Raw genomic sequence first — 14,464 nt, 5'->3', positions numbered from 1 at the left:
ACTGTTTGGTTGACATGAGAACAGTGCTTTCTAACATTTTTTTCCCCACATTTAATTCAGAGTCCTGTGTTGGTACTTTGTGGTCAGACATTAAAAAATAATGTCTTCTGCCAATATTGTGTTCTGCTTCCTGCTCTATTCTGGGTCTCATCAAATTGATGGAGCCTAGGTATTCTCTGGGTCTGCAAATCTCCTCCTAAAGAGAGAACATGTGTTGTTGGACTGGTAGCAGCTTCTTTAATTATCACCCATTGAATTCTAGTTGTGATAGCATTGATGGCCGGAAGTTGCCCTTGGTTGTGTCTTGATCTAATAATTTCACTTATGAAAATTTGATTTTTTTTTTTTTTTTGAGATGAAGTTTCGCTCTTGTCGCTCAGGCTGGAGTACAAAGGCGTGATCTGAGCTCACTGCAACCTCTGCCTACCAGGTTCAAGGGATTCCCCTGCCTCAGCCTCCTGAGTAGCTGGGATTACAGGCATGTGCCACCATGCCTGGCTAATTTTTGTATTTTTAGTAGAGACGAGATTTCACCATGTTAGCCAGGCTGGTCTGGAATTCCTGACCTCAGGTGATCCTCCAGCCTTGGCTTCCTAAAGTGTTAGGATTACAGGCGTAAGCCACTGCACCTGGCCAAAAATTTATTTTAAAAAAATAATTCAACAAAGAAAAAGTTAAAGCTTAGAACTTTTCAGTATATATGAAATTTTTACATTTTCAGTGTAAAAACTTGTAACCAGCTTAAATGTCAATTAATACTCAAGCAAATAACATATCACGGTCCCTACAGAATAATTTGCTGCAAATAAAAATTATACTTATGACAATAGTACACTCTGAAAATTATTTTCTCTACAGTGAACAAATAAGACAGCATACAAACTGACACAATGATTATAGCTATGTTATATAACATTCAAAAATAACTTTGTACTTAGGAGTGTGTTTATGTGTGTTAGAAACCAGCGTTGAAGTATAAAAGAGGAAGTAAATAAATCTTTTCAGTAGTGAGGTGAAAGTTTTGACTCTAAATAAGAGCGCTAAATCAGTTGCTCTTGTTTGAAGAAGGGCTTTTAATCAGTGCTGGAGGAAAAGGAAAAAAATGTGTGACAGTACATTGACCTTTATAAAGACATCAGGTGGTGCTGGGCGCAGTGGCTCACACCTGTAATCCCAGCACTTTGGGAGGCCTAGGCAGGCAGATGGCTTGTGCCCAGGAGTATCAGACCAGCCTGAACAACATGGTGAAACCCCATTTCTACAAAAAATACAAAAATTAGCTGGGTGTAGTGGTACACACCTGTAGTCCCAGCTATTTGGGAGGCTGACATGGGAGGATTGCTTGAGCCCAGGAGGCGGAGGTTGCAGTGCGCTGAGATCATACCACTGCACTCCAGCCAGGGTGACAGGGTGTCTCAAAAAACAAACAAAAAAACTCCAAAACAAACTTTTTTTTTTTTGTTTTAAATAAAGACATCAGGTGAAAGCTAGAAGGGCAATGGGTGAGTCTGTGTCTTACTGAGAATAAAATATCTAAGCATGAGAAAAGGAGATCATAAGAGGCAAAAAATGACAGGATACACCTTTGTGCAAAGCTGTAGTAGGGAACACACAAAGCAGAGCTCAGGTGCTTCAGTCAACTTCCCAGAATTTTCTCAAAAATGCTGAATAAAAAACACCGTGTCTACTAAGGAGAGAGGAAAACTTGAAGACATAGTAAAAGCATATAAGCCTCATTTTGCAAGACTTATTTGCCCCTCACAGGTAAAGCAAAAAGAGGTTCAAGAATCCCAATACACTGAAAGACCTTCTTCGACCTTGTTTTGTTCTGCATATCACTCAAAAATCAAACGTTGCAAAGGAATAAGTCTGCTAAGCTGAAGAAGAATTTGAAAGTGTTAGTGCTTCACCATGTTAAAGGAAAGGAAAGCCTGATACAGGGTAAAAAGGAAGTTGTGCTAAATGCAGTGTGGCATCCTGGATTGGATCCTGGAGCAGAGAAAGGGCATTAGTGGGAAAGCTTGTGAAATCCAAATACTGTCTGGGGTTTAATAGTAATGCACCAGTGTTAGTTTTATAGTTTTGAGAAATGCAGATGTAAGATTTGATTAGATTAAATAATTAATATTAGGGAATACATTTTTTTTTTTGAGACAGAGTCTTGCTGTCACCCAGGCTGAAGTGCAGTGGTACTATCATGGCTCACTGCAGCCTCAATTTCCCAGATTCAGGTGATCCTCTCATCTCAGCTTCCCGGGTAGCTGGGACTACAGTTGCATGCCACCATGCCCAGATTTTTTTTTTGTAGAAATGAGGTTTCTCCATGTTGCCCAAGCTGGTGTTTTTTAAAAAAGGTATGTTAGGCAGGACATGGTGGCTCACCCATGTAATCCCAGCACTTTGGGAGGCCGAGATGGGGCAGATCACCTGAGGTCAGGAGTTCAAGACCAGCGTGGCCAACATGGTGACACCCCGTATCTACTAAAAATACAAAAAATTAGCTGGGCATGGTGGCACATGTGTGTAGTCCCAGCTACTTGGGAGGCTGAGGCAGGAGAATCACTTGAACCCGGGAGGCAGAGGATGCAGTGAGCTGAGATCGTGCCACTGCACTCCAGCTTGGATGATAGAGTGAGACCCTGTCTCAGAAAAAAAAAAAAAAAAAGTAAAAGAAAAAACATGCTTTTTTCTTTTGAATACTGTTGAATAAGAAAAGTAAAAGAAAAAACATGCCTCCTTTTGAATACTGTTGAATACTGTTGATACATCATGCCATTAATGCTTATCTTTTGACCCTTGCAGGCTTCTAGGAAGCAGATGATAGGTTGGGTCTAGAAGCTTGATAAGAGACTAAAAACGTACAGTAATACTCTTAAAAAGTATAGGTACAGTATAATAGCCACAAACACCTAGCAACTTAATAGATAAAAGGTAGTGGTTTTGGTTTCTAAGCCTTATTTGTTGACCAGTATGGGGGATGGTTAGTTTTTCGTTTGCCTTTGAATTATAGTAATGCTTCATAATAGATTGTAATCATTGTATTTTAGGTTTCTGCAGTTCTTTTTTTTGTGGGGGGGACAGAGTCTTGCTCAGTCATCTAGGCTGGAGTGCAGTGGTGCGATCTCTGTTCACTGTAATCTCTGCCTTCCAGGTTTAAGTGATTCTCGTGTCTCAGCCTCCCCAGTAGCTGGAATTACAGGCGTGCACCACACCCTACCCAGCTTATTTTTGTGTTTTTAGTAGAGATAGAGTTTCGCCATGTTGGCCAGACTGGTCTTGAACTCCTGGCCTCAAGTGGTCTGCCTGCTTTGGCCTGCCAAAGTGCTGAGATTACAGGTGCCTAGCTTGCAGTTCTTTTAATAAGTTAAAAACTCTTTTGACCAAGGTTATCACACACATGGATAATATTCTCTGGGGGTAATAATGTTCTAAAATGTTCTAGTTACCAAGATGTAAGGTTGGTGAAGTTGGAGAGGTATAGTGTTGGCTTTAAGTTACTCTTTGTTTTGAATATCATTAATACTAAAGCTGTAAAATATGTTTATTCAAATGTTTCTGTTTACTATGCAGGCTTACAGTGGAACACCTCTAACAGAAGAAAAGGAGAAAATAGTCTGGGTCAGATTTGAAAATGCAGATTTAAATGGTATGGTTTTAACTTTTTTGGGACATATGAATTGTTTGTTTGGAGTACCTGATTCCAAAAAGAGAGCCTCTACTTTAGTCAGATTAGTTTCTCTTATAGTAATTTTTCAGTTTTCAAAATAAAAGGTAGCATAACTACAGTACAGAAACTTTAGAACTAATATTGTGTAATAAGTCTTAAAGTAACTGTAGCACAGTGTGTAAGTGTTAAACTTTGATGAAGTTAAAGTGAGTTAAAATTTTCTCAGGCAGAAAAATGGTTTTCTTAAAAAAGGAGTTATTCAAGTTTGGTCAGTTGTATAGGATTTATAACTGCAAAATCATCGTTAGTGTTGAACTTTCTAGACTTGAAAATTGTTTTTCTCTGAACAGAATTTTATGCTAGTCCAAGTACCTCATATAAGTGGAATGATACATATTTGCCTTTTTGTAACTGGCATATTTCACTTAGCGTAATGTCCTCAACTTTCATCTAGGTTGTAGCATGGGTCGGCGGAATTTCTTTCCTTTTAAAGGCTGAATGAGGCAGGGCACAGTGGCTCATACCAGTAATCCCAGCACTTTGGGAGGTTGAGGCAGGAGGGTCGCTTGATCTTAGGAGTTCAAGACCAGCCCGGGCAACATAACCCAACCCTGTCTCTACAAAAAATTAAAAAATTAACTAGGCTTGGTGGTGTGTGCCTGTAGTTTCAGCTACTTGAGAGGCTAAGGTGGGAGGATTGCTTGAGCCTGGGAGGTCTAGGCTGCAGTGAGCCGAGATTGTGCCACTGCACTCTAGCCTGGGTGATGGAGTGCAACCCTGTCTAAAAATAAATAAATAAATAAAATTAAATAAGTAAGTAAATAAAAACAATCATTTATAAAAGGCTGGATGGGCTGAGCACTGTGTCTCATGCTTGCCGTCCCAGCACTTTGGGAGGCTGAGGTGGGAGGATCACATGAGGTCAGGAGTTCAAGACCAGCCCGGCCAACATGGTGAAACCTCATCTCTACTAAAAATACAAAATTAGCCGGGCGTAGTGGCGCACTCCTACAGTCCCAGCTACTTGGGGAGCTGAGGCATGAGAATCACTTGAACCCAGGAGGTGGAGGTTGCAGTGAGCCAAAATCATGCCACTGCACTCCAGCCTGCGCGACAGAGAGAGACTTCATCTCAAAAAAACAAAAAACAAAACAAAACAAAACAAGCAAAAAAAATAACGGAGTCTCACTCTGTCGCCCAGGCTGGAGTGCAGTGGCATGATCTTGGCTTACTGCAACCTGAGCCTCATGGGTTCCAGTGATTCTCCTGTCTCAGCCCCCTGAGTAGCTGGGATTAAAGGCGCTCGCCATCACGCCCAGCTACTTTTTGTATTTTTAGTAGAGACGAGGTTTCACCATGTTGGCCAGGCTGGTCTCGTACTCCTGACCTCAGATGATTCACCTGCCTCGGCCTCCCAAAGTGTTGGGATTACAGGTGTGAGCCACTGCGCCCAGCCTTCTGTCTCTTTGAGACTGTACTTTTGAGAATTGCTGGCTTATATAGTAATTTTGTTTCTAATGTTTTGAGGAACCACCATGGTTTTCCTCAGTGAATGTACCATTTTTCATTCCCACCAACAATGTACAAGGGTCCCGAAGTTTCCTCTCTCTCTCTCTTTTTTTTTTTTTTGATAGTAGCCATCCTAATGGGACTGGGTTGTGGTTTTGATTTGGATTTCCCTAATGATTAGTAATGTTGAGCATCTTTTTATGTGTTTATTGGAATTCGTTTAGCTTCTTTGGAGATACGCCTCTGCAAGTCCATTGCCCATTTTTGAATTGTGTGGTTTTGTTTGTTTATGTAGTTTTAGGAGTTTTCTAAATATTCTGGGTATTAATTCCTTATTAGATATAAGATTTGAAAACATTTTCTCCTATTCTGTGAGTTGCTTTTTCCTTAAAGACTTTTCAAATATGAAGCCTTTTTTTTTTTTTTTTGAGATGGAGTCTCGCTCTGTCACCCAGCCTGGAGTGCAGTGGCGCAATCTCAGCTCACTGCAGCCTCCACCTCCCAGGTTTAAGCGATTCTTCTGCCTCGGCCTCATTAGCATCTGGGACTATAGGCATTTGCCACCACACCCAGCTGACTTTTGTATTTTTAGTAGAGACAGGGTTTCACTGTGTTAGCCAGGATGGTCTCTTGACCTTGTGGTCTGCCCGCCTCGGCCTCCCCTTGACCTTGTGGTCTGCCCGCCTTAGCCTCCCAAAGTGTTGGGATTACAGGTGTGAGGCACCACGCCCAGCCTATACCACATTTTATTTTATTCATTCATTTATTGAAAGACATTTGCGTTGCTTCTACCTTTTGGCTTTGTGAACAATGCTGTAATGAACATGGGTGTACAAATATCTCTTCTAGTGGAATTGTATCATATGGTAATTCTTTTTTAAATTTTTTGAGGAACCACTATACTGTGTTCCTTGGGGGGTTTTAAATTTTATTTTTAGAGAAAGGGTCTCCCTGTGTCATTCAGGCTAGAATGCAGTGAAATGATCACAGCTCACTGCAACCTTGAACTGCTGGGCTCATGTGATCCTCCTGCCTCAACCTCCCAAGTAGCTAGCACTATAGGCACATGCCTCCATGCCCAGCTTATTTTTAAATTTTTTTGTAAAGATGAGGTCTTGCTATGCTGCCCAGGGTGATCTTGAACTACTGGCCTCAAGGAATCCTCCTGCCTCAGTCTCCTAAAGTGCTGGGATACAGGCATGAGCCACTATACTTGGGCTCATAGGGGATTTAAAAATAATCTACTCATGGATCTGGGAAGGATAGGGGCTTCACACTTTTAATCTTTGTCCACTTCTTGTCACTACTTCTTTCTGAATGTTTGCATCTCTTCTTTGACTTCTTTAACAAAGAGAGAGTTGGTGCAGTGGTTACTCAAAGCTCTTTATTCATACCTTTATGATTATATGATACAATCAAAGAGGAAAAAGTATTCATTTGGAGATCCGGATGGCTCAGTCTGAGTCACTCTCCCATTATTGGAATAGTTGTTGTGGCCAAGGATGTAGTACTAGAATTGCTCAGCTGGTCATGTGCCTATCCCTGTGCTTGATGGAGGATAAGATTAGTTACCAGAAAAGAGGGAGTTACAGAGTAGGAAGTGTGTGAGGTATGCAAAGGTAATAGCTGCTACAGCTTGCCCACATTAACATTCTGACATTTTTCTGTCAAATTCTCTAAACGTGAGAATATAGTTTGAATCCCAGACTACATCAAATCAAATTGATGCTGGTTTACTCTAGTATAATGGGAATCGCTTTCTAGCCTGTGCAGTGAAATTCTTATCATCCCCTAATCCCATACTTCATACTTGGCCAGTTTTTTTTTTTTTTTTTGACAAGAGTCTCTCTTATTCACCCAGGCTGGAGTGCTAGTGGCACACACCTGTAGTCCCAGCAGCTCAGGAGATTGAGGTAGGAGAATCGCTTGAGTCCAGGCGTTCTGGGCTATAATGTGCTATGCCGATTGGGTGTCTGCACTAAATTTAGCATCAGTATGGTGACTTCCCAGGAGTGGGGAACCACCAGGTTGTCTAAGGAGGGGTGAACCAGCCCAGTTCAGAAATAGTTAAAACTCGCATGCTGATCAGTAGTGAGATTGCATCTGTGAATAGCCACTGCAGTCCAACCTGGGCAACATCATGAGATCCCATCTCTAAAAGAAAATGCTTATAAGCTTCTATTGCTGTAGAAGCTTGGGTCCCTTAGATCTGTGGGACAGCTACATGAAGATGCCTCCTAGACATCCTCAAGTAGGTATCCAGAGTAGAAATCTCTGATTTCTTTTCCCATCTAATTGTCTCTCCTTAGCAGCTGTGCACTGACCCTACTTACCTTTCAGGTCATTAAAGCCACAGAACTTTTCATGCCTCAGGATCTTTGCCTAGGGGATCCTCTAGGTGAAGTGTTATTTTCTGCTTCTATCATCATTTACCTTTTAGAGTGTACAAAAATGACTGGACAGGCTGGGCGCAGTGGCTCATGCCTATAATCCCAGAACTTTGGGAGGCCAAGACAGTAGATCACTTGAACCCAGGAGTTCAAGACCAGCCTGGGCAACATGGCAAAACCCCATCTCTACCAAAAAAAAAATACAAAAAAATTAGCTGAGTGTGGTGGTATGTCTCTGTAGTCCTAGCTACTCGAGGGGCTGAGGTGGGAGGATTGCTTCAGTCCAGGAGGTCGAGGCTTCAGTGAGCTGTGTTTGTGCCAGTGCACTTCAGACTGGGTGACAGGGCAAGACCCTATCTCTGAATGAATAAATGAATAAATGAGGGAGGGAAGGAAGGAAGGAAAAGAAAGAAGCAGGTTTGAGAAGAAAGATTCAGTTTTGGCCGGGCTTAGTGGCTCATGCCTGTAATCCCAGCATTTTGGCAGTTAGATCTCCTGAGATCAAGAGTTCGAGACCAGCCTGGCCAACATGTTAAAACCCCGTCTCTACTAAAAATACAAAAAAAAAAAAAAAAAAGCTGGGCATGGTGGTGGGTGCCCATAATCCCAGCTACTTGGGAGGCTGAGGCAGGAGAATTGCTTGAACCCAGGAGGTGGAGGTTGCAGTGAGCCGAGATCGCACCACTGCACTCCAGCCTGGGTGATGGAGTGAGACTCTGTCTCAAAAAAAAAAAAAAAAAAAAGATTCGGTTTCACTTTACACCTTGACTTTTGAGGTGTGAGTAGAAGTCTAGTATCCCTATCCTCCCACCAATTGCAAACAGTTTTCTAAGGAGAGAGCGTATACTGATTGCAGTCATGGAAGATTCACAGGTAAGTTAAGACTGGACAAGTTTTTGAAGGATGGGTGAATCAAAGGAAGGGAGGACATTGTAGTTGGCTGAAACCATGCAAAAATGCTAGATGTCTCTATAGGAAAGACCGTAAAGTTCAGATTTAGAGGTAGAATAAGAAAAAAGAAACCAGTAAAGAAAATAGGTGGGGTGCGGTGGCTCACGCCTGTAATCCTAGCACTTTGGAAGGCTGAGGTGAGTGGATCACCTGAGGTGAGGAGTTCAAGACCAGCCTGGCCAACATGGTGAAACCCCATCTCTACTAAATAATACAAAAATTAGCTGGGTGTGGTGGCGGGCACCTGTAATCCCAGTTGTTTGGGAGGCTGAGGCAGAGAGAATTGCTTGAACCCAGGAGGCAGAGGTTGCAGTGAGCCGAGACTGCATAACTGCACTCCAGCCTTGGGGACAGAGCAAGACTCCATCTCGAAAAAAAACAAAAAACGAAAAGCAAACAACAACAACAACGAAACAGGATTCTGTCTCAAAAATAAATAATTAAAACAGAGTTGATATGTCAGATTTGATGATGTACACAAAAGCACATAGGAACTTATAAAACACCATTTATTTATTTATTTATGAGACGAAGTCTCACTCTGTTCCTTAGGCTGGAGTATAGTGGCACAAACTTGACTCACTGCAACCTCTGCCTTCTGGGTTCAAGCAGTCCTCCTGCCTCAGCTTCCCAAGTATCTAGGATTACAAGTATGCACCATCATGCCCAGCTAATTTTTGTATTTTTAGTAATATTTGTATTTTAGTTTCAGCATGTTGGCCTGGCTGGTCTTGAACTCCTGACCTCAAGTGATCTGCCCACCTTGGCCTCCCGAGGTGTTGGGATTACAGGCGTGAACCACCACGCCTGGCCAAAAACACAATTTAAATGTCAGGTATAAAAATAATTATGCCCTAGGTACATAATTTTATAATTCTGAATTTTGCTGGGTATGGAATCATGTTCTATTAACATTGCCAGAGTGAATTCCTGTTGAAAGAAAATGGGCATTAAAGAATTACTGATGTGGCCGGGCGCGGTGGCTCAAGCCTGTAATCCCAGCACTTTGGGAGGCCGAGACGGGCGGATCACGAGGTCAGGAGATCGAGACCATCCTGGCTAACACGGTGAAACTCCGTCTCTACTAAAAAAATACAAAAAACTAGCCGGGCGTGGTGGCGGGCGCCTGTAGTCCCAGCTACTAGGGAGGCTGAGGCAGGAGAATGGCATAAACCCGGGAGGCGGAGCTTGCAGTGAGCTGAGATCCGGCCACTGCACTCCAGCCTGGGTGACAGAGCGAGACTCTGTCTCAAAAAAAAAAAAAAAAAAAAAAAAAAAAAAAAAAAAGAATTACTGATGTATTAGCCGTTTAATTGTTTTGATTTTTTTTTTTGAAACAGAGTCTCACTCTGTCACCTCGGCTGGAGTGCAGTGGCGCAATCTCCACTCACTGCAAGCTCTGCCGCCTCCTGGGTTCACACCATTCTCCTGCCTCAGCCTCCCTAGAAGCTAGGACTACAGGCGCCCGCCACCACACTTGGCTAATTTTTTTGTATTTTTAGTAGAGACGGGATTTCACCGTGTTCGCCAGGATGGTCTCAATCTCCTGACCTTGTGATCCACCCGCCTCGGCCTCCCAAAGTGCTGGGATTACAGGTGTGAGCCACCATGCCCGGCTGGTTTTGATTTTTATCTTTAAGAGTAGGATGCACTAATGCAGGAGATGGAGGTAAAGAGATATGTCATTATTTGTGTTTTTAAAAGAGCAGTTTGCTGCTGGGAGGTGGGGGTTGCAGTGAGCCAAGATCGAGCCACTGCACTCCAGCCTGGGTGACAGAGAAAGACTCCATCTCAAAAAAAAAAAAAGAGCAGTTTTGGCTGGGCATGGTGGTTCACACCTGTAGTCTCAGCACTTTGGAAGGCCAAGGTGGAGGACTGCTTGAGGTCAGAAGTTTGAGACCAGCCTGGGCAACAGAGTGAAATCCCATCTCTACAAAAAAATAAAAAAATTAGCCAGGCATGGTGGTGCATACCTGTGGTCCCAGCTACATGGAAGGCTGAGGCAAGAGGATTGCTTGAGCCCAGGAGGTTAAGGCTGTAATGAGTCTTGTGTCATTGTACTCCAGTTTGCACAACAGAGTGAGACACTGTCTCAAAAACAAAAGCAAAAACAAAAAACAGCAGTTCAACTCTAATGTGAAGTTTGGTGAGCAGTGGTGGATGCAGGAAGCCATGTATGCTTTTGGAGTAGCTGTAGTAGCTGGGACAGGGTGGTGGTGGTGTAAGAGGAATGAAGAGAACAGTTTAGGAAGACACAGGGACTTGGGATAGATTTACTGTTATAGGTGAGGAAGAAAGTGGTTCCTGGCTTTGCCAATGGGATAATGATGTTTTTCACCAAAATAAGGAACCCTGGAGGAAAATCAGGCTTGGTGAGGAAATCATGATCTTTGAGTGGAATTTGCACTTCTATTGAGACATCCAAACTCCATATTGAGGAAGTCACTAGCAGATACTAATTGAAGTAGTGGGTGGAATGAGTTAACCTAGGAGAGGATATATGGTAAGAAATGGAAATTTAGAAATTGGTTTTGAGTAACTCCAGTATTTAGAGACTAGGTAGAAAAGAATGCCACAGCAGAGAGAATGGTGAAAGAGTGAGTAGAGAAAGTGAAGAAAAGTTAGAGGATTATCCCTGAAAGACCAAGGGAGAGTATTTTAAGGAATAGATGGTGACCATTGGTTATAGTTGCTGAGTAGTCTAAAAAGATGTGCTTGGGCCAGGCATGGTGGCTCATGCCTGTAATCCCAGCACTTTGGGAGGCCGAGGCGGGTGGATCACGAGGTCAGGAGATTGAGACCATCCTGGCTAACATGGTGAAACCCCGTCTCTACTAAAAAAAAAAACAAAAAATTCCGGGCGTAGTGGCAGGCGCCTGTAATCCCAGCTACTTGGGAGGCTGAGGCAGGAGAATGGCATGAACCTGGGGGGTGGAGCTTGCAGTGAGCCGAGATCTTGCCACTGCACTACAGCCTGGGAGACAGAGCAAGACTCCGTCTCAAAAAAAAAAAAAAAAAAAAAGATGTGCTTGAAAATTATCTATTGGATTGAACAATTTAGAGATTATTGGTCACCATTAGTGGTGACCAAAAATCACTTGGGAGGCGTGTTAGGGACATTCTGAAGTGGGTTTGTGGTAAATGTTAGATGAAAAATGATGACAGTTGTGAATAACCCAATTGAGGAATTTAGCTTCTAGGAGAGGGGAGGCCGGGTGCAGTGGCTCACGCCTGTAATCCCAGCGCTTTGGGAGGCCTAGGTGGGCAGATCACTTGACGTCAGGAGTTTGAGACCAGTCTGGCTAACATGGCAAGACCCTGCCTCTACTAAAAATACAAAAATTAGCTAGGGATGGTGACGCACATCTGTAATTCCAGCTACTCAGGAGGCTGAGGCACTAGAGATGGAGGTTGCAGTGAGCTGAGATCGTACAACTGCACTCCAGCCTGGTTGATGGAGTCAGAGTCTGTCTCCAAAAAAAAAAAAAAAGTCAGAAGAGTGATGAAATCAAGTTGAGGAAGAGGAATGTTTATTGCTTTATGATTTTTAAAAACATTTATTGTACAAAATATGGCAAATAACGCAAAAGTATACATTAGTGAATGAGTTTTTACAAATCTAATGCTTATGTAAGCAACACGTAAAAAATAGAATATAGTTGACCCTTTAATAACATGGATTTGAACTGTGCAGGTCCACTTTAGTTATACCCAGACTTTTTGGAATAAATACGGTGGAAAATTTTTTGGAGATTTGTGTGACACTTTGACAAAAACTTGCAGATGAACCACATAGCCTAGAAACATCAAAAAAATTAAGAAAAAGATATGAATGCATGAGATGTATAGATACTAACCTATTTTATCATTTACTATAAAATATACACAAATCTAGGCCGGGCACGGGGGCTCACGTCTGTAATCCCAGCACTTTGGGAGGCCAAGGCGGGTGGATTATTTGAAGTCAGGAGTTCAGCCTGGCCAACATAGTGACACTCCATCTCTACTAAAAATACAAAAAAAAAACCCCCAAAAACAAAAAAACCCACAAAAAACCATTAGCTGGGCGTGGTGGCACACGCCTGTAATCCCAGCTTCTTGGGAGGCTGAGGCAGGAGATGTGCTAGAGCCCAGGAGGTGGAGGTTGCAGTGAGCCAAGATTGTGCCAGTGCACTCCAGCCTGGGTGACAGAGTGAGACTCTGTCCCCCCAAAAAAAAAAAAAAAAAAAAAAGGATGTATCTCTGTCTGTCTGTCTTTCTCTCTATGTATATATGTATGTATAGATATACACACACAAATCTATTATAAAAAGTTAAGATGTATCGAAATGTACACGCACACTTAACAGACAGTACGTGGTGCCATCTATAATCATGTAAACAAATGTATAGATGCAGTATTGAATTTTAACTGCATAAAATTAACTGTAGTACATACTGTACTACTGTAATAATTTTGTAGTGACCTCCTGCTGCTGTCACAGGGAGCTCAAGAATTGCAAGTATCCACTTAAAATCATCTCTGGTGAGCAGTTTATGTTTCTAGTAAATTGCTGTGTCACAGTAGAAAGTGATCTCTCTGGATCCTCACGTATTTTGCATCATGTTAATTGTAACAACTATAAACCTTGAATAGCACGATGGGTCCCATATGAAGTGCCCACTAGTGATGCTGGAGATTCTCCCAAGAAACAGAGAGAAGTCATGACATCATGGTAAAAAGTTGAATTGATTGATATGTACTGCAGATTGAAGTCTGCAGCTGTGATTGCCCACCATTTCAAGATAAAGGAATCTGGCCTAAGGATTATTGTAAAAAAAGAAAAGGAATTTTTTTTTTTTCTTCGAGACAGGGTCTTCCTCTGTCACCCAGGCTGGAGTGCAGTAGTACACTCTCAGCTCACTGCAACCTCCACCTCTGGGGCTCAATCAGTCCTCCCAACTCAGCCTCCCAAGTAACTGGGACTCTAGGTGTGTGCCACAGCGCCTGGCTAACTTTTGTATATTTTTGTAGAGACCAGCCTGGGCAACGTGGCAAAACCCCGTCTCTATAAAAATTAGCTGAATGTGGTGGCGTGTGCTTATAGTCCCAGGCAGGAGACTGCTTGAGCTTGGGAGGCAGAGGTTGCAGTGAGCTGAGATAGCACATTACACTTCAGCCTGGGCAATGGGAGTGAAACCTTGTCTCAAAAAAGAAAAAAAAATCTAAGATAAATGCAGCTTTTACAGGGGTGCAGGATGCTGTAAGAAAGACTTACCTATAGACTCTAATATGATTTGAGAAAAAGCAAAGTCATTATATGACAACTTAAAGCAAAAGGAAGGTGGTGAAAAATCTAAAACTGGAGAATTTAATGCCAGAAAAGGGTGATTTGATAATGGTAGAAAGAAGTTTGGTTTAAAAAATGTCAAGATAAAAAGAAGCAGCTTCTGCCAATCAATAGGCAGCAGGGGAGTTCCCAGATGCCATTAAGAAAATCATCGAGGAGAAAGGTTATCTGCCTGAATGAGTTTTTAATGCTGACAGAAGTGCCCTATTCTGGGAAAAAAATGCCACAGAAGACATTTATTAGTAAGGAAGAGAAGTGTGCACCCGGAAGTAAGGCCAGGAAGGGATAGACTAACTCTGTTGTTTTGTGCAAATGCAGTCAAGTTTATAATCAGGACTGTCCTTATCTATAATGCTGCTAACCCCCAATCTTGGAGGGAAAAGATAAACAGCAGCTGCTAGTCTTTTCCTTGTATCACAAGAAGACTAGACAGTGGGAACCCTTTTTCTGGATTGGCTCCATTGATGCTTGTTCCCAAAGTCAGGAAGTACCTGACCAGTAAGAGACTGCCTTTTAAAGTTTTTTTTTGAGGCTGGGTGCAGTGCTTCACGCCTATAATCCCGGCACTTTGGGGGGCCGAGACGAGTGGATCACTTGAGGTCAGGAGTTCGAGACCA

The 14,464-nt window shown here is 42.5% G+C and overlaps 1 protein-coding gene across 13 annotated transcripts in view; it reads left to right on the top strand.

Moving 5' to 3' along the window:
- BCAS3 (BCAS3 microtubule associated cell migration factor) overlaps positions 1-14,464 on the top strand; it is a 736,060-nt gene that overhangs the window by 8,980 nt on the left and 712,616 nt on the right. For all 13 annotated transcript variants that reach the window (XM_033183763.1, XM_033183759.1, XM_033183754.1 and 10 more), the window contains one exon: positions 3,571-3,646. In XM_033183763.1, coding sequence (XP_033039654.1) covers positions 3,571-3,646 — 76 coding nt within the window. The remainder of the gene's footprint in view (positions 1-3,570; positions 3,647-14,464) is intronic.

Source organism: Trachypithecus francoisi, unplaced genomic scaffold (assembly GCF_009764315.1).
Source record: "Trachypithecus francoisi isolate TF-2019V2 unplaced genomic scaffold, Tfra_2.0 Lachesis_group20, whole genome shotgun sequence".
NCBI lineage: Eukaryota > Metazoa > Chordata > Mammalia > Primates > Cercopithecidae > Trachypithecus > Trachypithecus francoisi.
The sequence above is the reverse complement of the archived record's forward strand: the minus strand, read 5'-3'. Positions and strand labels throughout refer to the sequence as shown.